The sequence below is a fragment of the Erpetoichthys calabaricus genome, chromosome 5 (genome assembly GCF_900747795.2).
Source record: "Erpetoichthys calabaricus chromosome 5, fErpCal1.3, whole genome shotgun sequence".
NCBI lineage: Eukaryota > Metazoa > Chordata > Cladistia > Polypteriformes > Polypteridae > Erpetoichthys > Erpetoichthys calabaricus.
Genome location: NC_041398.2, coordinates 32,114,137 through 32,140,459, shown reverse-complemented (window position 1 = coordinate 32,140,459; position 26,323 = coordinate 32,114,137). Strand labels below are relative to the sequence as shown.

Sequence of the window (26,323 nt, the reverse complement as noted above, 5' to 3'; positions counted from 1 at the left end):
ATGTTTCATACAAATAAATGTTGCTGCTGTTATTGCATTGTATTACAGGTCCCCTAGAACTGTGATATTAGAAGCTTTTACTAATGTGCATTTATCTTTGTAGGTATTGGATATGCAGGCCTGATGATTATCTTTTACACTGCCATCATGTACATCATCATCCTGGCCTGGGCACTCTTCTATCTTTTCCACTCTTTTAGCAAAGTGCTACCCTGGGCCAGCTGCAGTAACACATGGAATACAGGTAATGTAAAGACAGAAAAGGGGAAACAAGGGACAACATCCATCTGAAATTACTTTTCATGAGAAACAGTAAAAGGAAGTAAAAGAAAATATGAATTTAATGTACCTGGGTAACCCATGGAGAACTCCCATACAGTCATAAATGGTGTTTTTGTTGAATTTTTCAGGGACTTTCTGCAAGTGATTTATTAGATTAGATTAGATTAGATTATCCATCCATCCATTATTCAACCCGCAATATCCTAACTACAGGGTCACGTGGTCTGCTGGAGCCAATCACAGCCAACACAGGAAACAAACCCCGGGCAGGTCGCCAGCCCACCGCAGTATATTAGATTAGATTAGATCAACTTTATTATGAGGTGAACTTTATTATGAGCCATGGGGAGGCGAACAACAACATAGGGAGAGCATCAACTGAGCAAAAGCATTGTGTTCATTGTATTCTGAGTGTTTCCTTAAATTGCTGATATGTGGCAATGTAATGGCTTCTGTTTTGAAGCACTTTCTGCAAACAGCGTTCTTGAAGTTTTCTAATGATCCTTTATTGTTAGATTTGAAAGCAAAGTAAGTAAAAAGGGCAGAAGTTGTGTTTGGCTTGAAAATAATATCAATCTTTATTGTCACTCTGTTTTATTATTCTTAGCTATGGTCATTTATGAGGCAGCATCTGTTTTCTGCTTTACCTAAGTGCAGAAATGGCCCAATTGTCAAATATTAGAATGGTACCCAATGAAATCTGTTTTTGGAGCTTTGGAAAACTTGCACATAACTGGATATAACTTTATTGGTTATGATCGGTCCATCCAGTCCATATTAAAATGCCTTTGGGTTGTTTAGTGTGACAGTGTTCTCAATATTTATGTTCTTAATACCCCAGACATTTTTTAAATGGATTTTTGAAATCACATTTTGCCAATGCAGAGAGCTCTGGTTTATTTTTAAAAAGCTTTGTTGTCCAAAAAAAAATGTTAGTAAGTCAGATCTTATGTGAATAAGGACCACTTCATGGTGGTGAGCTGGTAAACCATCTACCAATACAAGCCTTTGCAGTATATGCTCCTGCTTCTCTCCATAGGAGCATGACACACTGACTTGTCCTTCTATACCCTGCAGCCACCTGCGAGGAGTTTCACAAGAGTAGCCTTTCTACCAACTGGACGAAACTGGAGAATGCCACCTCACCAGCAGTGGAATTCTGGGAGTAAGCCAGCCTTGTTTTGGATAATATACTTTAAGTGAGTGTACAGTATAGCTAATGAAGATAGGGTTTACCTATAAATACTGGGAAAAAAGTGAAGTATAGCTGAGGACCACTTGGTGTGGCAGATAATCAGCTCTTCTAAACTTGTGGGAACAAATATAACAGTCAGAGTGGCCTGGGCTTCAAACCACAGATCTGTCAGTTCAATTCCCAGCACTAAACAATATGCTTCTCCTGCTGTTACTCACAGTCTTTTTAGACAACTGTGTAAGCAAAGCAAATCCAAGTAAGTTTTAAAAGTCTTTCTAAAGCAGCAGTGGTTTGGCCTGAGCAGAATGAGCTCGAGAGTCCAGTGCTGAATGTGACCACTGTGCCTTCTGATCACACAGCAGACGGGTGCTGAACATCTCTGGAGGGATTGACGAACTGGGAAGCCTGAACTGGGAGATGGCGTTGTGCCTCCTTCTCGCCTGGATTATCTGTTACTTCTGTGTCTGGAAGGGAGTGAGATCCGTAGGCAAGGTGAGGTCTGAATGTAACACACAGTACTGAAGAATTAGGTTAACTAAGAGGACATTTTTGACCAAAGTTAAGTAAGCAGATAGAGTTTGACAATGTCAATATCAATAGACTTGTCTCTGCTTCTCACAGGTGGTGTATTTTACGGTCTCATTCATTTACATTATGCTGATCATCCTCTTGGTGCGAGGACTCACTCTCCCTGGGGCCAAGGATGGTATTATTTACTACTTGTATCCAGAGCCATCTCGACTTGCAGATCCTCAGGTGACAAAACTAATCTAATTAATACAGTTGCTTCAATGAGTTCTAATGATAAGATGGTACCTTACTTTGTGTAGCATTACTGTTTGGGCCAAAGTTCAGTTCAGTTCAGTTTAAAAAGATCATTTAGCAGAATTAGCATGTTACTTATGTGTTCACATGGATCATATCTACCAATCCAATTTCCTCCATCAATCAAAAGACATAATATGTTTTAATGCTGACTCCAAATCTTGATCTACACATGAGTGTGCTATATAATTGAGGGGCATCTTATTCAAGGCTGACTCCTGTCAGGGTACAAGTGTAAGTCCATCCATCCATCCATCCATTATCCAACCCGCTATATCCTAACTACAGGGTCACAGGGGTCTGCTGGAGCCAATCCCAGCCAAAACAGGGAGCAAGACAGGAAACAAACCCCAGGCAGGGCACCAGCCCACCACAGGGCACACACACACCAGGGACAATTTAGAATCGCCAATGTACCTAACCTGCATGTCTTTGGACTGTGGGAGGAAATCTACTCAGACACGAGGAGAACATGCAAACTCCGCACAGGGAGGACCTGGGAAGCGTGTCACAGGTGTCTGGTCACACTTATAGGTAATCTAACTTAGACACCATTAAATTATCCGACTACGCCACCCAGTTTTATTAAGAGACTGGGAACTGCTGAAATTTACCAGTAATAGCACACAGGTTTCTTTAAATTGGGTGGTGAGTAAACACACAATGAAAGACACAACAGTAATTTTAGAAAAAAGCAACAGTAAGTTCTATTACACAACACAATATAAGGTACATTAAAAAGACCCATCCATCCATTTTCCAACCCGCTGAATCCGAACACAGGGTCACGGGGGTCTACTGGAGCCAATCCCAGCCAACACAGGGCACAAGGCAGGAACCAATCCCGGGCAAGGTGCCAACCCACCGCAGGACACACACAAACACACCCGGGCCAATTTAGAATCGCCAATCCACCTAACCTGCATGTCTTTGGACTGTGGGAGGAAACCGGAGCGCCCGGAGGAAACCCACGCCGACACGGGGAGAACATGCAAACTCCACGCAGGGAGGACCCAGGAAGCGAACCCAGGTCTCCAGGTCTCCCAACTGCGAGGCAGCAGCGCTACCCACTGCGCCACCCCATTAAAAAGATAAACGAACATAACAAAAACTAAACATATCAGGAATCAATTTCCCTTTTTTTAAAAAAGGAAAATTCACAGTCCACCCTCTAAAAGTCCGTTAAAAACAAGAATTGGAGGATACAACCTTTAGTGGTGCAGAGTCCAGTTTGTGCACTGTGTTACCCCAACACTTAATTGTTCAACTGTCCATGGATGCACTCTGTTCCCCGGACACTCATTCCCCTACAGAAGTTGTGTCAAATTGTTGAGTCTCTTCGTTGTTCCTTTTTCTTCCACTCTGGACTCCTTGTGTTGCTGGGACCTAGGCACGCCTCATTTCTCGTCTGTCAGCTTCGCTTGGTCCTTTCATGCGGATTCCCTCTCTCCCTGAACCCACATCCGGCGTCTCTTTGTAGAACTGTCTCTTCCTCCCTGGAAGTGTTGCCGTCCTTGTGCCTCACATTGTGCCAGCCAGGTACCCTTGTCTGCCTGCAAGCCCCTGTGCTCTGTCTGAGTGCCTTGGCAGCGTTTTCTGTGGACTCTCCCCTCTGCCTTCTGCTGCCAGGAGTTTTTATCTACTTCAGTCCCTGTCATTATCAGTTCTGGACAATCAGATTAAACAATGGTACATCTGCATTTTCTGGGTTTAACAATTAATGAAAACACAAGTTAAAAAAAGGAATTGTTACCAATCATGAATAAGTACAGATATGCTGATTAGAAACTAATATTTCCAAGTCAGGTAAACACAGACATCCTCCAAGGCCAGACTTCAAAGCGGCAACTCCTTTGCAAGACAGTAAATACTTACACAAACAATCCTGACACAATCAGTAACTGGATTATCCAGGATCCTCCAAGGAAGCAGCAGTTCTGTTATCACACGTGACATTGCTTGTAAATCTCAACCAGCCATAAACTTCAAAGTGGTGACTCCTTTGAATAATAAATACATCCTGCAGACAGCCTTTTAACTTCTCACCCCCCAGTCCCAACAATGGGTGCCTAATGGAACCACCCAGTGCACAAAAAAAAATGTCCCCCTCTCACAAGCGAACCCGGGTCACCTACCTGCAAGGCAGCTGCACTGCCACTGTGCCACCCACTTCTGTAAGTCATTTTGGATAAAAGATGGATAAAGTTGTTAGCCAATTTTATGATGATAATTATTGCTTATTACCATATTTAGCTCTTAAGCTCTTGACACAGTTGTTATTTGTAATTATTGAATTACACAAGCAAACTTTTTTTAGGTGTGTTCACATAAATTCAGAAGCACCTATTGCAATAGTCCATGGTGATATGTCTGTCTGTCTGTTTGTCTGCATGAAACCAATCTTGTTGAGATGTGGGGCACTTATTATTTGTCGAGACAGTTCAATTTTTGTTGAGATATCTCGAACAGATCATGCTTTATGAAGTGTTGAAATTTCAAAATTTCCCATTGAAAAGCATTGGCAAATTTGCAAACACGTTAATCTTTAAACTCTGCGAGTTCAACTAAGAATTAGTTTACTGTTTCAATTTTACCGTCGGAGCGGTTGCTTGAACTTGTATATTTTGTGTCTTTTTCTCATTTATTCGTTTGATAGCCTCTCTAATTCCCAATGGAAGGGAGTCAGACACTGGGCTGTGAGTACATACAGCTCACACAGCAGCGCCTTCTGCTGCTTTAGGTAAGTTAGCTAAGAGAGTGCAAAAAAAGTCACTTCTCTGGAAATATGTGGAAGGGGAAAGCAATTATGTCAACATAATTAACACAGAATTGATTGAATAATACTATCTGCAGATATTTTATTGTAAATAATTGGCATTATCAACCAACCGCTAAATGGTGTTTAAACTCAATAATAACACGGGGAACAGTACAGTTGCTGTAACTGGGATAAACATAGGAAGGGTTTAGCAATGGCAGTGGTGCCTGGTGCCCATTGTATTCAAAATAGCCCTGACCAATGACAAACCTTTTATGTAAGATACACCTGACTTCAGCGAAACCCCAGGGTGGACATTTACCTCTCTTACATACTTTTATGCTACTCCCGACTTCCTCATACAATACCATAACTCCTCTCGAGGCACACTGTTATACAGTATGCTTTCTTCAAGTCCACAAAGACACAATGCAACTCCTTCCGGCCTTCTCTATACTTCTCCATGAACAACCTCTGAAGAAAAATCACCTTTGTAGTGCTATTTCCCAGCATGAAAAAATACTGCTGCTCACTAATCATCACCTCACTTCTTAACCGAGCTTCCACTACTCCTTCCAATAACTTTATTCTGTGGCTGATCAGTTTTATCCCTCTGTAGTTACTACAGCTCAACACATCAATCTAACTCTTAAAACAAAGTACTGTAACTATTTATTTCCCTTTCAGGTCTGGATGGATGCTGGAACTCAGATTTTCTTCTCTTACGCTATTTGCATTGGCAATCTGATAACCCTCAGCAGTTACAACAAGTACACAAATGACTGCTACAAGTAAGTCCTTCTTCTGCTTCTCTGTAATTGCTTCTGTTCTTGAACATATTGCAAACTAAATTTCAAATTACATATCATAATAAAGGAGCTATTAGAAATAATCCATGACTTCTAGGAGATACTAGAAACAATTTACACAGTACAAATAATCTTTCATTATTAAGATGCATCATATAAACTAGTATTTCTCCATATTTATGGTCTCAGGACCATAGCTCTTTAGCTCTTAGGTTCTGTGATGACCCACAGGCAAAAACTAAGGAGCCCGTGAAATGAGTGCAATTAGAAGAATGTCCCCCATTGTGAAGCAAGCGTGGTTAGAAAAATAGAAAAGGGAACAATTTTGTGCAGTGCTGTCGATTTCTTTGGCAGCTGGCAGAAACTGAAACAACCACTTGTGACCCACCTACACCAACCTGGTGGATGGGAAATACTGATATAAACTATCAATGGACATACTCAACTAATCAATCAGGATTCTTTTTCCTTTTGCACACTCCATTACCCGGCCTGATTACATCTCCCTACCATCTACACTGGAAAAAATCAGGTTTAAAAAATAAATGATAACATTATTGTGTCTCACTGGTTCTAATGCTTGCATGTTCTAAGTGTGTCTGCCATGATGAATCTCTGTGGGCCCCCGGTACCCTGTTTGTTAGGTTAATCAGTGACACCCGTTGGCTGGGTGTTGTGTGTGAGCCTGAGTGCTCTGTGGTGGGCGGCTGTCACATCCACTAATGGTTTCTACCTTGTGCCAGATGTTGCCTGGATAAGCTCTGGCCTCCTGTGACCATGCATTTGGGTTAGGTTACTTCATTTTAATGTAGTATTAGGGTGTTGTACCATATTAGCCATTTTATATGTAGTGAGATGACAGGCAAAATGACACCTTTTATTGGCTAACTAAAAAGATTACAATATGAAAGTTTTCGAGGCAACTCAGCCCCCTTCTTCAGGCAGGATGTAATCATTTTAATGGATGTACTGATCTGGTCTATTTTTAGGGACTGCATTCACCTGTGCCTGTTGAACAGTGGAACAAGTATCTTGGCTGGCTTTGCTGTTTTCTCTACACTGGGCTTCATGGCTTATGAACAAGGTGTGTCCATCAATGAAGTGGCAGAGTCTGGTAAGCATAATAATATTAATAATAATAATAATAATAATACAATTTATTTATATAGCGCCTTTCCCATGCTCAAGGCACTTCACAGAGTTTAAAAAAAGAACGGCAGGGTATACAGTATATAGCATTGTACTAAACCAGATAAATAAATAAACATGATTAAGACAGTAAATTCAGAGAAAAAGCCTAACAGACAACATAATTGATGGTATCGCATGCACACACACACACACACACAGGTTACGTGAGCATCTTGACATAAAGGTAAACTGAGAGAAAGGTAATAAAGTCAAGTAGAGCTAAAAGCCTTCCTGAACAGATGAGTTTTGAGTTGTTTTTTAAAAGAATTCATGGAGTCTGCTGACCTGATTAATTTCGGTAGGTCATTCCAGAGTCTGGGCGCTATACAGCTGAAGGCCCTGTCACCCATGGAGTGTAGATTAGTGTGGGGCACAACAAAATGGCCAGAATCAGAGGACCTTAGTGGGTGGACAGGCACATAGTGATGGAGAAGGTCACTGATGTAGTTTGGTGCGAGGTTATTTAAGGCTTTGTAGGTTATTAGTAGAATTTTATATTCAATTCTGTAAGACACAGGGAGCCAGTGAAGACGGAGCAGGATGGGTGTGATGTGCTCGCTGCTGCTGGTTTGAGTAAGGACTCTTGCAGCCGAGTTTTGAATCAGCTGGAGCTGAGATAGATAGATAGATATAAGATTAGAAGGGGCACCTGCCAGTAGGGAATTACAATAATCGATGCGGGATGTGATAAAAGCATGGACAAGTTTCTCAGCATTAGAGAAAGAGAGGAAGGAGTGAACACGGGATATGTTATGGAGGTAAAAGTAAGAAATTTCTTAATGTGATTTATGTGGGTGGAATAAGAAAGGGAGGAATCAAAAATAACACCAAGATTTTTTACAGTAGAGGCAGGTCTGATGAGATCATCACCAAGATGGAATGGGAAGGAGCTCATTTTATTAAGTTGCACTTCAGTCTCAATTTGCAGGAGTTCAGTTTTGTTGCAATTTAATTTTAAAGAGTTCTGCTCCATCCAGGTTTTAGTTTCATTTGAGGCAGGTTGTGAGCTGAGAAAGCTCTGATGAAGTTTCACTTTCAACATTGAAGTAGAGTTTAGTATCACCTGCATAAAAATGATAACCCAGTCCATAGCTACGGATAATATGGCCAAGGGGAAGCATATCCATATTACTAAACGAGAATGGTAAACCGGATATGGAAGCAGGGACATGCCCGTGGACGCAAAAGACATAGTGCGCAAGCGCCACACAAAGCCCCCCCCCCATAGTGAAACGGGAGAGACTACGCACGTGCTCAGGCGCCACACAACCCGCAACAGTGCAAAACGGGAGAAATTACGAACCGTCAGAGTAGGAAACAAAGTAAAACGTCATAAAGAGATGCCGCAAGCGGGATAAAGCGAGGTCAGAAATAAAACACAGAGTTGGAAACAAAATAAAACACAGAGTTGGAAACAAAGTAAAACTTCATAAAGGGATTAAAGAAACAAAGCACACCTCCACCCCCCACCTCCCCCCCGAGTTAAACGGGAGAGACTACGCACGTGCACAGACACCACACAAAGCACCAAGCACCAGAGCAAACCCGGACCAGAGCAAAACGGGAGAGACTACAAACCGTCAGAGTAGGAAACAAAGTAAAACGTCATAAACAGGTTCACGAACGGGGACCAACACATAGAGAGCAGGTTACAAAGCAAAGCCACCCTCCCCAAAGTAAAACGAGAAAGACTGCGGACCGTCTGACATGCCGCAAGCAGGATACAGCGAGGTCAGAAATAAAACACAGAGTAGGAAACGAACCAAAACTTCATAAAGGGATTAAAGAATGGGGACGAACACATGGAGAGCGGTTTACAGATGATGAAAACTGGAATGCAACAGCTACAAAAAAAACCTATGGAATTAAACACATGCACACCGAGATACAGAATATAAAGGCACAAACAACGACAGTTAAACGTCCACACCACACAGCGGATGCGGACCCTGAAGGTTCAGGCGCCTACATCGGGCGTCAGAACGCCCAGTGAAGTACAAAAGGCAAATGCGCCTACACAGCATGGTAAGAACTGACATAATACGGAAGGCGCAGGCGTCGCCGCCATATTGTGAGTGGCACTTATGCGCCATATTGTGAGTGGCACTAATGCGTACGGAGTCCACAAAGGTTCATACATCAAACCCAAGATGGTACGGACACGCGCCTGAAACCGCGGAAGCAAAACTGTCTCGGCTCCAAAACCAAACAGCTCAACAACTAACACAGCTTCGGCAACGAGCCCGCGTGGACAGATCTAATGAACGTGGGATACAAAGTCAAACGGCAATCACTACAGAGTCCGCAGTGCTCCACAATGCACCACATAATAGTGCGGAAAGAGCTACAGTGACACGGGCGAACGCTCCGTATTAAACATACGTCATCCTCACACGTCCAAACTATAGATAGATAGATAGATACTTTATTAATCCCAATGGGAAATTCACATTTTCCAGCAGCAGCATACTAATACAATAAATAATATTAAATTAAAGAATGATGATAATGCAGGTGAAAAAAAGACAATAACTTTGTAGAATGTTAAATGTTAACGTTTACCCCCCCTAAGTGAATCACATTACAGTGATGTATTAGTAACAGTACGATAAACATCACAGTATCGCAAACAAATCAACATTATTACTCGAAAAAGGCAAAATATATTCACCACGGACCACGTGTCATTAAAACAAAAGCAGAAAAAAGCGAGATCAGAAATAAAAGACAGAGTAGAAAGCAAAGTAAAACGTCATAAACAGGTACACGGGCGAACGCTCCGTATTAAACGTGCGTCATCCTCACACGTGGCTGCCCAGCGGGCACGGGTTCAAAACACCGGGGGTAGGCGAGCGAAGCGAGCAGGGGGCGGAGCCCCCTTGTAGATACAGAAGAGAAGAGGGCCGAAGACAGAGCCCTGAGGAGCTCCTTGTGTGACTGGCGCTGAGTTGGATCTGCTGTTGCCAAGACTAACAAACTCTTGCCTATCAGTCAGATAGGACTTGAACCACTGGAGGGCAGTGCCAGAGATACCCAGCATGTTCTCCATTCTGGACAGTAGGATGTCATGTCTTACCTGAGTGTCAAATGCTGCACTGAGATCTAACAGAATTAATATGCTGGTTTGTCCAGAGGCTGCTGCCATAAGCAAATCACTGGTTACCCGTAGCAGAGCAGTTTCACAGCTGTGCTGCACCCTAAAACCACACTGAAAGGGTTCTATGAAATTATTAGAGGTTAAGTAATTAGTGAGTTGGGAAGCTACAGCACGCTCAAGAACTTTTGACTAGAAAAGGCAAGTGGGAAATAGGCTGGAAATTGTTAAGATTGTCAGCATCAAGGTCAGACTTTTTTAACATTGGGGTTACAGAAGCAATTTTAAAAGTGAGCGGCACGGAGCCAGTGTCAAGGGATGAGTTTATTATTGTTGTAACAGTCGGGATTATGGCATGAAGGCAGGATTTAAGTAGTGTGGTGGGAATGGGGTCCAGTACACAAGTAGTACGGCCTCATCTTACAAAGCAGGTTATTAACAGACGCAGATGTGACTGGTGAACACTTAGAGAAGTAGCTGGATGGAGTGGGAAAACAGGGAGAGATATAAACAGATGATGTATTTATGTTACTTGAATTATTTAGATCTTTAATTTTGTTACGGAAAAAGTGGAGGAATTTTTCACAGACTTCAGTAGAAGAGGTAGTTGGGCCAGATGCGGGTTCGAGTAGTTTATTAACTACAGAGATCAAAACCCTTGGGTTATCGTGGCCACTTTCTATTATTCTGCCATAATGGGTGTTCTTGGTAGCGGTTAGTGCTTCTCTGTAAGCTCTTTGGTGGTCAGAGAAAGCCTGGATGTGCACGGTGAGGCCAGACTTACGTGACATTCTCTCAAGGCATCGGCCAGCTGCTTTCATAGATCGCAATTCTGAATTACACTAAGGAGCTAAACGTTTAAAGGAAACCTCCTTATGTTTTAAAGGTGCTGTTTTATCTAATGCTGAATGAAGGGCTGAGTTATAGTGGTAAACAAGACTATCTAGTGTTGACGGAATAGGTGCAGATAGTAAAAGATCAGAAATGGATCCAGAATGGATAGAGTTGTTGGCATTATAAATGTTGGCAACAGATAATCCAGAAGTACTGATCAGGTCCAGTATATGACCACCAGAGTGGGTGAGAAAATCAACATGTTGTGTCAGGTCAAAACAGTCCAGTAAGGATAGGAATTCATTTTTCAGTTTAGATGTAGTAATGTCAATAGGGATGTTGAAAATTGCAGAGAACGATAATTCTCTGGGAAAAGGAACTTAAGTGGGTTAAAAGTTCAGTCAGATCAGATAAGAAGGATGCATTGTATTTTGGAGGACGATAAAGACAGTCAATTGGGATTCTTTTGATGTGTAAATCCACTCTGACAATTACTGCAAGTCCACCGCCTTGTCTTGAGCTATGGGGCTCTGTGTGGAAAATGAATCCAGGAGGTGTCGCCTCTGTGAGAGACATAAATTCATTTGGTTTTAGCCAAGTCTCTGTTAAACACAGTATATCAAGTTTGGTATCAGTGATGAATTCTGACAGCACCATCGCTTTGCCATTAAGAGATCTCGAGTTAAACAGTACAATATTAGTTAATGAGGCTTCTTTTTGCACAGAGCCGTGATTGGAGTTTATTTTCATATAATGTAAATTTGGCATACTAACACTTCTATTTCCAGGGCCATGAGTAGGATGGCATATTCCTGAGCAAATGCCGCCAGTGGTCTTTTCATTTGCAGCCCGGTGGTGGCAGTGACCTGACCCGCGATGTACATATTTCGGGCGCTGCAAAATCCCTCCATCTTTTAGGATGTTCCAGTCAGACCATTTGCTCTGGACAAACTGTTTAATATGAAGGAGTTTGTCATGACAGTATTTTAGCATGATAGTGAGTGATACTTATCTGATAGCAGTGGAGAAGCAGTACAGCACAGCGGAGCCGGTAGGACAGGCGGGTGCGGTAGCGTAGATGAGCAGCGATAGCAAAGCAGTAGAAAGTATAGCAGGAGGAGGTAGCAGGATTTGGAAGTTCCAGCATACAGCCATAAACAGTAACTCAGTACTGTAAAATGAATCGGGAGCAGACGAGAATAGCAATATAATCAAGGAGACAAATTATCCCGAATTCCTAGATCGCCAGGTACAAAGAAATGTTCGTAGGTCTCGTCCCGTGATCCACAGGTTCAGTTGTTCCCAGTAAAAGTAGAGTCCATAAAATCTGTAAATATTAACCAAATCCATACAATTCGAGTCAGCTGCATCCACAAACTATACGTACAATAAAGGAAATAAAACAAGCATAATAAAGTGTAGGATTAAGGCGAATTTTGCGAAAAGTGTTGTTAACAGGGTGGAGCGGTAACAGCATGCGTGCGCCAGTGTCCCCTCCCTGAGTGAAATGCAGTATGTGAAAGTGAAAAGCCCCTAAACATAACATGTCCTCTTTATGTTGCCCTCCCATTAAACTGATAGATCCTTATGTGTGGGTTGCATCAGTGTGACAAAGGTGACTTTCCTTTGATATTTCATGTGTAGGTCCAGGCCTCATCTTCATTGTGTACCCATATGCCATCTCCATGATGCCTCTTCCTCAACTGTGGACCTTCTGCTTGTTTCTCATGATTTTTCTTCTTGGACTGGACACTCAGGTAAACGTGCCTGCTAACTAAGTAATTTCTGAAGTGCTGTCCAGCGTCTTCTACTTTGGATAACTCTGTGTTCCTCTGTCATTCATCAGTTTACGATTCTTGAAATCATCATGGCCACTGCCAAGGACATGTTTGCTCATCTGCTACAGAAGGAAAGACGTTTACAGGGTCTACTGCTGCTCATCTGTATTTCTCTTTACATACTAGAGCTCCCAATGATCTCAGAGGTAAGAAAAAGAAAAAACAATTTGTGCTTTATATAGGATTGTTATAAGACACACAGAACTGATCAGGTCTTCCTTCCATGTATCAATCATCATAAACATTCAAACGGTGATGTGGTCAGTTATATACAAATTATAAAGATCAAATATATGGAAATAAAAATCCTTTAAACGGTGCCTATAAAATGTATTTACACTCTTGTAAGTTTTCACATTTCATTGTTATATGGCATTGAATTACACTGAATTCTGGCTTTTAATGGCACTAATCAGCAGAAATAATAGCAATTCTCTTCAAAGTGGTCTCAATTAAAATACAAATACAGTGGGGGAAATAAGATTTGACCTGCTGCTGAATTTGTACGTTTGCTCACTTACAAAGAAATGAAGAGTCTCTAATTTTTATGGTAGTTTCATTTTAATGGAGAGAGACAGAATATCAACCAAAAATCCAGAAAAAACACATTACATACAAGTTATAAATTGATAGAATCTGATCCCCTGCAACCCAGCCAGAATTCCGGCTCCCAGAGATTGACTGTGTGCCAATTACAATCAATCAATCAGTCAATCAGTCACTGATATTCCTGATCTCACCTCGTTACGTGTATAAAGCACACCTATCCACAGAATCCATTTCTTCCATTCCAACCTCTCCACCACCATGGGCAAGACCAGAGTACTTTCAAAAGACATCAGGGACAAGACCATGACAAGGCTGCAGCAAGAAGCTTACAGTATAACATTGTTGTACATAATGTGATCAGTCCATCTACACCGAGATACCATGTGCTGTCAGCCAAAATGGAAGTGTTGGTAACCTTACACATATATGCCACAGGGAAAAGGCAGCTTTGTAATAGCTGTAATTTAATTCTGTCACAACCAGGCCTTTCTCGCATTTTGCACCCAACTTTGAAAACCCTTACAACGTGTGGGATAATACAGGTTAATGCATTTCCCCACCACTCCATGTAAGATAATGTTAAAGCAAGCCTCATTCATGCAAATTAGTATGTATATTAAGGTCATTGCCCACTGTATGGATGAACACACACATGTGAATCACAATCGATATCACGGTATCAACACACAGGTGGTCATGGATGTTCTGTAGCATCCAGCATATTACCCAGAAGATAGGTGGGGCAGGATGGGTGATTGACAGTAAAATGTCACACAAGAAGGATGAGCTCTGCATTTCATGAACCCCTGGAACATTCACTTTATACTGTATAAGCACAGAAAGGTTTAAGAAGGCAGGCAGAAACTCCCAGAGTACTGTATCAGAAAAATAGAACCCTGCAGAATAAACAGAGAAAGGCATGGCACTCAGCTCTGGAAGATCCTCGAGAGCAGTGCAAGTGTTAATGTGACTTCAGTATAATTAATGAGGCATCTCCTATGGCTATAACAGGTGATTCTTCTGAAAGTACGGCTGTAGATCATTCGTTGTTAAATCTGTCAGCATTAACTCTCATTCAGTGTGTGAGCCTTTGTCTTTCCCTCTCAGTGTTTGTTGCAATATTATTCATGATGTTGTAAAGTTTCAATAATTATGTGCACCTCAGAGCAATATCCTATCTTATTATATTTTCCTTCTACTTCTACTTTGAATATTATTAATATTATTATTATTATTGTGGTTATGCCTCTGTGTTAGTATAAAACAACTACAAAACGTTATCTGTGTTATCATGATTTTTCCCTCTTTCTACCCTTTACTTACCTTTTCCTGGGACAGATGCTCTTGCTAGGTTCGTTATTGGGATAGTCTACTCCCGCACCTTAAGAATAACACACACATCCATAGATGTACACATACACACAGACGCTAACCACAACAGTGCCCTATGAATGACACACACGTCTGGTTAACTTCTAGTACTTCAAACCACACAAACGCCTTATGAATAAAACAACTTGTCACTCTCTTAGCACTTCAAAAGACTTACTTATTATTGGCACAAACAACATATGATGTTTTAAATATATCTCAGACCTAAATATTAATTTTGTGTCTAGGAATATATTTAAACATACAAAGGCTCAACATCTTTGGTTATACGTCATTTATAAATCAAAGATATATTACTTTACATACTGTTCCCTACTATTGGGTGGTGCTCTTACCCTCAGCCTTAATAAAGCTAGCACACAGAGCATATGGCAAACTTCCAGCTGCCCCAGGTGCTCAAAAAAAAATCTACTTTATTACTTCAATCACTTCAGATATAAAAAAAAGTATAGAACTTTCAAAAGTAATATGGTATTCATCACATGAATAATAATAATAGCAAATAGAACAAAGAATAATAGAAAATAACATTCATGCAGTAGTCTTAAAAAAGCTTACTGAAAGAAATTAGAGATGTCAAGGATGAATGTCCCAGGGAGGTGTTGATTTAGCAAACGATGTTCATGAAATGCTATTAACTGACACGATTGGATGAAACTGGTCACACGTGTCTTTGTTTTCTCTTCTGATGTCACTCTTCCATCATCGCTGTTCCTCTTCTGACGTCGCTTTCAGACGAGGCATATCTCTCTATTATAATAAAACATTCTTGGGTCGAGACGTGATCTTCTCGGAAAGACACTTTGACGTCCAACGAGACTAGACTTTACAACCTTTGAAAGCAAGACCCATTTTGCATGTCACACCCTACTTACAAACAATTTAAAACAATATCACGGACATCTAACCTTGAAGCTGTTGGAATGCTTTTGGCAGACACACTTCATGTGCTCCGAGCTCTTAAAAGTTTTATACGTTCTGGATGGCACGTCAACGACTAAGCGAAGAAGAATGAGCAGTTATGTGCAAATTCTGAAAATAAGGAAAGTAATAATCAGCCCGGACCAATTGAATTGAAAACCTCGTAGGTCCAATCGGGGTCAGAAATAAAAGACTTCATAAAGACGTTCAAAAAGGTTGGTGTGATACACATGCAGAGCAAGTTACAAAATATGAAAGTAGTAAAATTAAAAAGTATCAAAAAAAAGAAAGTAAAGGTCACATTAGTGCAAACAAAAGGAAATTATTACTCGGTGAAATACCGGAAAAGCAAAAAGAGATCAAATATATGGACATAAGTGATATTTCAGAAGTATGTAGGTATTGTAAGGCTTTAAAGTTTAAGTCGGAGACTTGTAGATTGTCTAATTCATGCTGCCATTAGGGAAAAGTAGTGTTTCTTCCCAATGAAGAGGCGTATCTGTGAGAATTAAAAGATTTGTTGTTTGGTGAAAGTGAAATCCACAAACAGCAGAGGCAAAAAATCAAAGTCTACAATAATCTGTTCGCGTTTGCATCATTCAATGCTCAAAACGAAGATTTACACAATAATGGACCATACGCTATGAGAATCTGAGGTCCCGCAACAATTAAAGCTATGACAAGTTTAATTTCGAAGAAACTACAATTCGGTCAGGTGTATATTTATGATCACGGACAAGTAATGCAACATAGAATTGAAAGAGTATATAACAATTCCCATGAAAATAACAATCTCTTTTAATTGTATATCCGGATAACCAAACCCGGGAGTGGGTGAGCGAAGCGAGCAGGGGCAGAGCCCCCTAGTTTACTATGAAACTCTACCTCATTATGATGGATGAATTCACTCCGATTCTTTAATCTTGTTTAAGTACATACGTTTCTAATGTTTTAACAATCTCCTGTCTCAAGATGTCATTTCAGGTCCATTGGCATCTCCTTCTGTTCACAGGTTGTAAGATAATCGAGTACAGCTTGAACCATAGCATGTCTTCCTTTCCCAAGCTGTAAATCAATTTAGTCCTGGTGCCTTTTCCTTCACAGGTGATAAAATCGTCAATACAGCTTGAGGCATCTCCTGAATTCTTGTTCAGCTCCAAAGATGGTTCTGATAAAGGTACAATTCAGGAAAACAGATTGCCTTTGACGTTAACTGTCCATGCAAGTGACCTGTATTTAAGTTCATCTGTTGTTTTGTCTTGAACAAAATATAATGAAAATATAGACCAAAATTTAGAGATTTTGTACACCATGACTGTCATCATTAATATTAGTTTGTGGCAAAGAGTGCTATAAATTCATGACATTGTTTGCTCTCACACATTGCCTTCTACTCCTCACTGGAACTGAGACTTGGACGTTTCATAATTTCTTCTCATGTCCTACTCTTTTGGTAAGACACATTCTTATTCTAGTCAGACTTCAAGTGCAATTCTGAAATGCTTGATAAATATGGGCCCTAGTCTCGATCCAATTGAGAATTTTTGGCTGGACATGAAAACGGCTGTTCGCTCACAATCATCATGGAACCTGACAGAGATAGAGCAGGTCTGCAAAAAAAAAAATGGGAGAAAAATGGCTGAACTGGCAGACAGTGGCCTGTGCACCTGGACTCAAGGCTGTCATGGCCTCCATCTGCCAAATACTGACATGAAGGGGGTGAATACTTAAGTGATCAACGATTTTGTGTTTTATATTTGTAATCAGTTTATTTTATTTTGCAGAGATCTGTTTTCAAACTAATATTAGTCAGTCTAATACTATCTACTGTGGTTTAATAAGAATATAAAAATATAGCAATGAAATGTGAAAACTTCCAAGGGGATGAATATATTTTATACACTATTTGATTGGACAAAGACTTTAAAAGGAGGCTCTCCATGTACATGGAACCGTTCAGCATGTGTCAGCAGTCAGGATGGATAGTTAGGTGTCTCCCAGTGGAGGTCGGGTGCAAGGTATTTGTGGCCTGTTCTTTGGTCAGAGCCTTTAGCAGTTTGGGCATCAAAGGAGTGAGGAAGAGGAGAGAGCCATGCACAGTATCATTGAATTAGTAGTGAGAGCCTCAAAATGGATAAGGCTCAAGAGGGAAGAGGCTTGGGGTCAGAGCAGCTAGCCGTCTGGACAGAGGCAGGGGTCTGACCAACCCTGGTGGGGTCACCTGGAGGAGAGTATATGATGTTGAAAGACTTGAAACACTTGCTGATGTATATTCACAGATAAAAATAAAGGTGTCAAAGTGGTTCTTCAAAATCATGCTATAGGATCACTATCTTTTGTTTCAATAAGAACCATCCATAAGAGGAATCCAGAACGAAGTTTTATTTATTTAGATCCATTAACAGTTAACATAATACATATATGCTAACTGGTTTGCCTGGGTTTCGCTACCCGGGGGTCATCCCTGCGTGGAGTTTGCATGTTCTCCCTGTGTCTCCATGGGTTTCCTCCCACAGTCCAAAGTGTGTGTGTGTGTCCTGTGGTGAGCTGGCACCCTGACCAGGATTTGTTCCAGCCTTGTGCCCTGTGCTGGCTGGGACTGGCTACATGCAGACCCCCATGACCCTGTGTTAGGATATAGCAGGATGGAAAATAACTGACTGATTGACTGACTAACAGGTTTGTGAAATGCCAGTGGTCCCCTGATTTTAATGTGACTCTTGATGATTACAATCACACAGGCTAAGTTCAGGTTTTCTTGATCTTTTGAAAGCCTGCTAGGTAGCCTACTGTTTTTGTGATCGAGCTTTTATTTTAACATCCAAAGGTCCCTTCATTTTCAGATCTAGAAGCCTCTTTTATCAGGATGCACAGATGATACCAGACAAAGACTAACCATTACGTGTTGATCGATTGATCCATCCATTCATTCATACATCCATACTTCTATTCATCCCTCCATTAATTCATTGCAAGTTGGAGTCATTAAAACAGCAATACAAAGAACACATCAATAACCGACCTTGTAAGGCACCAGTTCATCACAGAACACACAAAGACAGTCATGCAGACTTTGCCAGTCATGAGCATTCAGTAAAACTGCTGGAAGGGTCCTGCAATCATGAGGAGAGTGTGGAAACACAATATAGCTAATGAGAGGTTGAACCCGAGTCTCTATGTCTCTGAGTCAGTGATGCTAACCACTAAGCTAATATGCCAACAACTAACAACAGATACATCACATTGTTGTTTAGATCTCATTGACACACTGGCTGGGCATGTTGTCTTCTTTACATTTGCAGGGTGGAATATACATTTTCCAGATCATCGACTACTATGGATGCAGTGGGAGATGTTATCTGTTCATCGCGATCTTTCAGAGCATTTGCATCGGCTGGATTTATGGTGAGCAGGTTCCCCCTAAAGATTCTTGTTTTCAGTGTCTGACATCTCCTCACCTGGGACTGAGTGCTGTTGTCTATTGGCTGGAAGGTATTGTAGCCTGTGGCCAGCTGCCCATGGGTGCCACTTTTTCCTTCAGTCCTTCTCTCTCTCTCTTTTACTTAATAAAGATTCTAACCTCTTATAGTTTATAAAATGTGTTTTGCTAAATTAACATATTTTTAGTATGTAACTTTTCCTGACCTAGGACTTGATGCTGCCCCCTGTTATCTAGAAGGTATCCAATCCCTTTCTATACTTCTCTTTCAGCAAACGATCTGCCTTCTAGTGCTTAGAGGGGATATTGTTAGCCTTCTCTGACAGTGTCATTATTGGTGCTGTGACAAGGTGGCAGAAACATGATGAAAAGTGTAATACAGGCCATTAAAAACACCCACAAACAAGTCTATTACCTTCAATTGCCTGGTCTCACCCCAGGCATTCTGACCCCAAAGAGGAAGCTTAGAAATAAAGCAAACAGGACAAGAGGTAAACATGAGTCAAAGGGCTAACAAACATAATCCTTTATTCAATACCCAGAGTCCAAAGATAAAGCAACATTATCCACTATAGCTAGGAAATCAACAGATGTATTTACAAAAATTGCAATACATAATATGATGTTTCACCTGGAAATGGCAAAAAGGGTGTAACACAGAAAAACAAGATTAAAAAAAGCCAGGCTAGGCCTCCCTTAGCCTACCCAGAATAGACCTGACCCGAGGCAGCTTGATCCCAACATCTACTGACCTGCCTTAGCCTACACAGGCCTATAAAGGGGTTTTGACTTCAAAATACTTAAAATGTCCCAAATAATCTCATTATGACTCTCAAGGGAAAGCAGGAGGTTGGAAACATGCACTGATTACAGCGTGTTGCCGCACCCACAACACGGCGAACCACCCGGATTGAGACCCAAGTGCCAGACAAAGACTAATCTATCTAGTGAATAGATAGATAGGTGACACCTCAGCACCACCCTGAACAGTGTGAGGTTATTTTACAGTGGCTGGAGAGCCAAACCTGCCACCAATCCCTGCAAGTTAGAGGACCTGCTGGCTGGGTTGGATGAAGATTAACATCATACCCAGGTTAAGGGCCTTGCTCAGGGGCCCAATGGAGTAGAGTCTCTTCTGGCATTTACGGGATTCGAACCGGCAACCTTCTAATTGCTGGCACAGATCCCTAGCCTCAGAGAACAACACTCTGCCTTCAAGAGACAGGTAACCATAATAAAATGCAGAGAAACAGTCATAGTTATGCTGGAGAATGTCATAGTTATGTTGTAATCACATGTTACAGAAGAATAAGTAAGTAATAAAATGCAATTTTTTATTTTATTCTTATTTTCATGGGCGTCGTAAAAGCATCAAACAACTATAAAAGTGTCAGTGAATGTTTCAGGTTCAACCAGTCATTTTTTAATGACATATCTACAAGTAATATGTGTAGTTCTACTGTACTGTTACTGTATTATACTGTTTTTAAATAATTATCCATTGCATACCTATCCATTATTGAAAACCCATGGACTATGAATCATTTTGAAGGACAGAACTTACTCTTTGTTTTTTTTGTTCTTTATTTCGTCTTATACGATTTCTCGTATTAGAAATTTGTTAGTTTTCGCATACCCCTTGGGGGTAAATGTACTTATTTTTGTAAAGAAATTATAATGTGCATCCACACGACAACACCAGTAGTTGCAAGATTCAAAAACATCATCACAAAAAAAAGAAAAATCTGAAATATAGAAAGTGGAAAACATGGAAATTGTCGTTTGAAAGTTGAAACACCCCACCCATTTAGTAGATAATCATATCATATCATATCATATCATATCATATCATATCATATCACATCATATTGTATGCAGCTGAATCAGGATGTTCAAGAAAGCCAAGGAGCTTTTGACGGTGATGTTGCATTTTGATGGAAAAACGATAAACACTGATGTGGTATAGGCAAATTCAATACATCATTTTAACAGCAAAACAGAACGCTGCACTTTAATTAAAGCAGTGAGTAAAAGACAGATCATATGACACTGGTGGATCACTCAATGAAGCTCACGATGGCTTGCTTCAGGCAGGCCGGAACAGATTGCCTCGCACGCTCTAGAAGGATCTGCGCTACCCTCAGGACAAGAGCTTAATAGAAAGAGGCAGTGTAGTGACTTCAGGGTCTGGACCTGAGACCTATCTGAGGGGTCGAGAATACTGTGAAAAGTAGGCCATAATAATTAGCTCTGTGAGAAGTAATGGGGTTGCAGTCAGAACTTAGAGAGAACCACAATCTCATCTCCACATTCCTAAAAGACATCGGCCTGGATGCATGGCTGCCAGCAAGCCTCGGATGTGGATAATGGCCTTGGGTCAGCTTGTGGAGCTGGGGAATTTGATCCCGGGAGAGTGGAGTGAAGCAAAGTGGGCCAGGGTGTGTGAGCAAACAAAGGCACAAAGCAACTGGGAACTTGTGTCACCGCCGAAGACCTGAGCAGCATGGCGGAAGCAGTCTCTGAAGATGCCAATGATCTGTTCAAAGGCCATTGACCAACAATCAGCATAAACAGGCTCATTTCATTCCACTGTCTCCCCCAACTCACCCCCCTAAGGTTGTTACAATATATAGAGAAAGATAAAAGGTATCCTAACTACAGGGTCACAGGGGTCTGCTGGAGCCAATGCCAGCCAACATAGGGCGCAAGGCAGGAAACAAACCCCGGGCAGGGCACCAGCCCATCGCAGATAAGGAACATCAATTACAAATATATACGATGGGAGACACTGAGGTACAGGAAGCAACCTCTGAAAAGGATTTAGGGGTTTATGTTGATGCAGTAATTTCATCAACAAAACAATGCACAGAAGGAATTGAAAAGGCAAATAAAATGTTAGGTTATACCATAAAAACTGTTGAATTTAAGTTAAGGAACTTTACTCTCAGACTATATAATGCACTAGTAAGACCACATCTGGACTACTGTGTGCAGTTCTGGTCATAACGGTACAAGGAAGACATAGCAGCACATGAAGCTGTGCAAAGGAGAGCAACCAAGTGCATCATGGGGATGAAGGACATTGCCTATTGTGACAGACTCACAGAATTAAACCTGTTTAGTCTGGAGCAGAGGAGACAGCATGTGGACCTCATCCAGGTATTGAAGATCCTTAGAGGCTTTGATAAAGGAGATCCAGCAACATTCTTTCAGCTCGAGAGTGAATCACGTACTCAAGGACATCAGTGGAGGTTACGAGGAAGTGCAATTAGAACTGAAGCCAGGAGGCTCTTCTTTACACAAAGAGTTGTGAGAGTCTTGAACAAACTACTGAAACATGAAGTTAAAGCAGAAACCGTGATATCCTTTAAGTAGAAATTGGATGAAATATTAGAACAGCTTACCTATTAGCTAAATGATGGGCTGAATGGTCTCCTCTTGTTTGTCTGATTTCTTATGTTCTTAACTTATTACAAGAGCAGTTAATCGGTTAGGGATCTATCAAGTTCTTAATTGTGACTTACTCTCACTATTTCCATCTGAATCAGTCTAAAATACTTAAAATGAATCTTTTATCATTCATCCACCTCAGAGAATACAGCGTCCCGGCTTACACAAAGAGCCCCCCTCTCATTTTAATTCCTGGTGTTGCTCACCATGGCCGATGTCCTTGTCCATACCTTTCTCTTTTCAGGCGCTGATTGCTTTTTTGAGAACATTGAAGAAATGATAGGCTATCGTCCCAGACCATTCATTAAATACTGCTGGATGATCTTCACACCTGTCCTTTGCAGTGTAAGACCATTATTTTACAGTATGTTTGCACCTATTATTTGTAGACCCTCAGACCATTAATGAATCTGTAGCCGAACTGAAGTAAGAAATTGCATCCTGGCCTTCTTTCTTCTTGTCTTTGTCTTTCTGTTTTTCAAGGGCACTTTTATATTCTCTCTGGTGGATTACATCCCATTAAAATACAACACCTACGTATATCCAGCATGGGGGTATGTCCTGGGATGGATCTTAAGTCTATCTTCTGTTACTTTCATACCACTTTGGATGCTTTTCGGACTTTTTAGGGCAAAAGGAACACTTTGTGAGGTAAGCAGGGGAGTATTAGTAAGTCTGATGGGCTGAATGGTCTCCTCTTGTTTTGTCAAACGCTTTATGCGACTTGATCTCAAGTGTGGATCTTTTATGTGTTTCATGTGCAGCGCTTCCACTCACTTTGTAAATCCAGACTTCAGCAAAGCAAGAGTAAAATACGAGTCAAAATGGATGCCACAGAGCTGTATCTGCGATGTGAAGACAATGAAAAACAATGAAACAAAACAGGGCAAAATAAAGATATGAATAAAGTTAAGAAACATTTTTGTAGCTGAATTTAATTATCAAGTGCTTGCAGTGACATGCTGACTTCCTACAATATACTGCAATAGACCGTGGGATGCGTGGCGTGGTTGATGCCATTATCAGAGCACAGAAACAATTTCAAGGTAAAATAAAGCTTGCATAAAATGGCATGCTATAAGAACACAATGAAACTGGAAGAAAGAAACTTCAACTGCAGAAAAAGTCAACCACATCAACTCTTTTGTATGGCCGTTGAGTCGTCTAGTGTCATGAAGAGACATTCACAAACCATGAAGTGGCAGACCCCCAGGAACATTTCTACATCACCCCACTCATGCCAACAGACTAAAGTCAGCCGACAATACTTAAAAGAATTCCATCTCACATAGCAAAGAGACAACATGGCACACCAACATTTATCAGAATAAAACTCACATTAGCAGATAAACTCGATGAGTACTGCAGTCTGGGAAAAAGAGCTTTCTTGTGAGGCCTGGGACATCAGTTTTCATGATCAGGAAGAGCCAAGCTGAATGAGGCAGAAAATAAGACTAAAATCCGGTTTATGGCAGTTTATGATGTTATGGGTCAAGCTGACCCGTTTCCATTTCTGAGTTGTGGTCGGGCAGTGGAAGGACAGCCTGGAAACAGTTAAAATGTTGGGATGCCAACCGGGTTGTCCCTTTTAATCATCATCAAGACGAAACAAGCAAAATAAAGAAAAAATAATGAAAACAGAGCCAATGCACCATCCCGATCAGGGATTTCTTTCTTCTAAGGAATCTTTCAAGTGTCACGTGCTCGTTCCGGTCTCCCGGCAAAAGACCCCTTTCTCTTTGCCGGCACTTCTTTTATAGCGCAACATCCGGAAGGGGCAGGGTTAAGTGCCCTTACCGGGTGGCTTCTCAGAGCTGGGAGGGAAGAAGAACAACAGGACAAAGTCAGCAGTAGCCCCCCTCTCGTCTTATTGTGTACCTTTCCCCGGCCTATAGAGGAGTCCTCCGACACACCCATGTTATTGTCTATTTTTCTCCCTGAAACTTTTTCTCGTTTTGTCGCTTAGGCTTATGAACTTACACTCCAAGTGTGATCACCCTAATGCATTTGGGAAAATCTGTGCAGAGTATTATACAAAGATGAAGCTGCTGGTTATTTTGAGTTTAAGGTACAGAAAAATGTGCCCAGACCCAAAACAAAAGCATCTGGGTGGGTTGCTGAGGGTGGTAGTCTGACTAAAGTCAAAAAAAGTATGGATTGTTTTTGATGAATAGGGCAGCAGCTGATTAGACTCTATTGTATCTACAGTATGTGGGGGGCATAATCGACCCCCTCAGTGTATTTTCTTCTCTGGATTGAGTGACATACAATAAATAATATACACCTTACCGCCAATCATCAAAAACAAATCACACATCTTTTTACTTGAGCCAGACATCCATGTACAACTCTCATTGAGTGCCAACGCTCAGGCCACCCCTGTGAGTTTATATGCCAGTGGAGTACCCACGTGATTATAGAACGTAACAAGTCTCTTGGATGACTGAGAACCTTTATAGACTTCATACAAAAATAGCTCTGCAAAACACAATCCAAGATGTCCAAACAGTGAAATAGGGGAAGAGGTTTCAGAGGGGGAAGAATGTTCTAATACAGTGGACATTATACAATGCAATACAATACAATTTATTTCTGTATAGCGCAAAATCACACAAGGAGTGCCGCAATGGGCTTTAACAGGCCCTGCCTCTTGACAGCCCCCCAGCCTTGACTCTCTAAGAAGACAAGGAAAAACCCTCAATAAAAACCCTTGTTGGGAAAAAATGGAAGAAACCTTGGGAAAGGAAGTTTAAAGAGAGACCCCCTTTCCAGGTAGGTTGGTCGTGCAGTGGGTGTCAAAAAAGAAGGGGGTCAATACAATACAATACACAGAATGGAACACAAGGCATCCTCAATCTTTATATATAATCTTCATTTGGATCTTGATCTTTGTTTGTCCGCGAATTCATGTTCCCCTGACACTGCCTTGTGTGGTGTTCCTGCTGTGTTCAGTAGAGGGCAGTAGTGATGGAGGAGGAGAGGAAGTGAGGGGAAGGATCGTTGGATGAGGTTGGAGTGTGGTGATTAAAGAGGATTGAACTAAAGGAGACTACGTGCTGTTTGTATTGGCTGAACACACAACACCTTGGTTGTTACTTTTGTTTACAAACACTGTCGATAGCACTCTTTGTGTTTAGATCTGGCGTCGACACCGTGCTTTGTGTTTAGATCTGGCGTTGACACCTGCTTCGTTGTCGAGACTGTGGTTTATTGTGTTTCTATCAACCATCGTTGGCAGCACTTCATCCAAATCGAATGTTCACCCACTTCTTGGAGTCGGCAGTCAGAGTATATAAGTCAGACACACTTCTGTGATTTTCCATCAGTCGGCGTTTGGAGTTCAAGAAAGAAGTATTGGTTCTTCCTTACTCATTGGATTGCCACAAAGCAACCTGCGAGACTGGAGAAAGGTTGAGAAGAGATTGTGAGAGGAAACGACAGCGTCATGAAAACGAGACGGACTGTGAACGAAGAGAAGCAGAAATGCTCCTCCACCACCACATAATTACTATTCGGACAGTGATTCCGAGTAGGCCGTTCCTATTGAATCAATGTCCAAGGGTTTTGTTTTGTAATTTTGTTTCCCTTATAAAAAATCATAATGCTGTGCAACGAAGGGCCCAGTTCACGACTGGCAGCCGCGTTTAAACAGGGAGCCCTTCACAGACAACTTTAACACGCGCAACGTAGTTGGGCGCACATGGCTAGTACAATATAATAACAGAGAAGAAATATTACAAGTACAG

The 26,323-nt window shown here is 41.3% G+C and overlaps 1 protein-coding gene across 1 annotated transcript in view; it reads left to right on the top strand.

Moving 5' to 3' along the window:
• LOC114644670 (sodium- and chloride-dependent GABA transporter 2-like) overlaps positions 1 to 23,452 on the top strand; it is a 44,470-nt gene extending 21,018 nt beyond the window's left edge. The window contains exons 3-14 of the mRNA XM_051928520.1: positions 104 to 244; positions 1,360 to 1,447; positions 1,837 to 1,969; positions 2,099 to 2,233; positions 5,748 to 5,851; positions 6,859 to 6,983; positions 12,633 to 12,745; positions 12,835 to 12,972; positions 18,991 to 19,093; positions 22,822 to 22,922; positions 23,061 to 23,228; positions 23,342 to 23,452. Coding sequence (XP_051784480.1) covers positions 104 to 244; positions 1,360 to 1,447; positions 1,837 to 1,969; positions 2,099 to 2,233; positions 5,748 to 5,851; positions 6,859 to 6,983; positions 12,633 to 12,745; positions 12,835 to 12,972; positions 18,991 to 19,093; positions 22,822 to 22,922; positions 23,061 to 23,228; positions 23,342 to 23,452 — 1,460 coding nt within the window. The remainder of the gene's footprint in view (positions 1 to 103; positions 245 to 1,359; positions 1,448 to 1,836; positions 1,970 to 2,098; positions 2,234 to 5,747; positions 5,852 to 6,858; positions 6,984 to 12,632; positions 12,746 to 12,834; positions 12,973 to 18,990; positions 19,094 to 22,821; positions 22,923 to 23,060; positions 23,229 to 23,341) is intronic.
• The last annotated feature ends 2,871 nt before the right edge of the window (positions 23,453 to 26,323 follow it).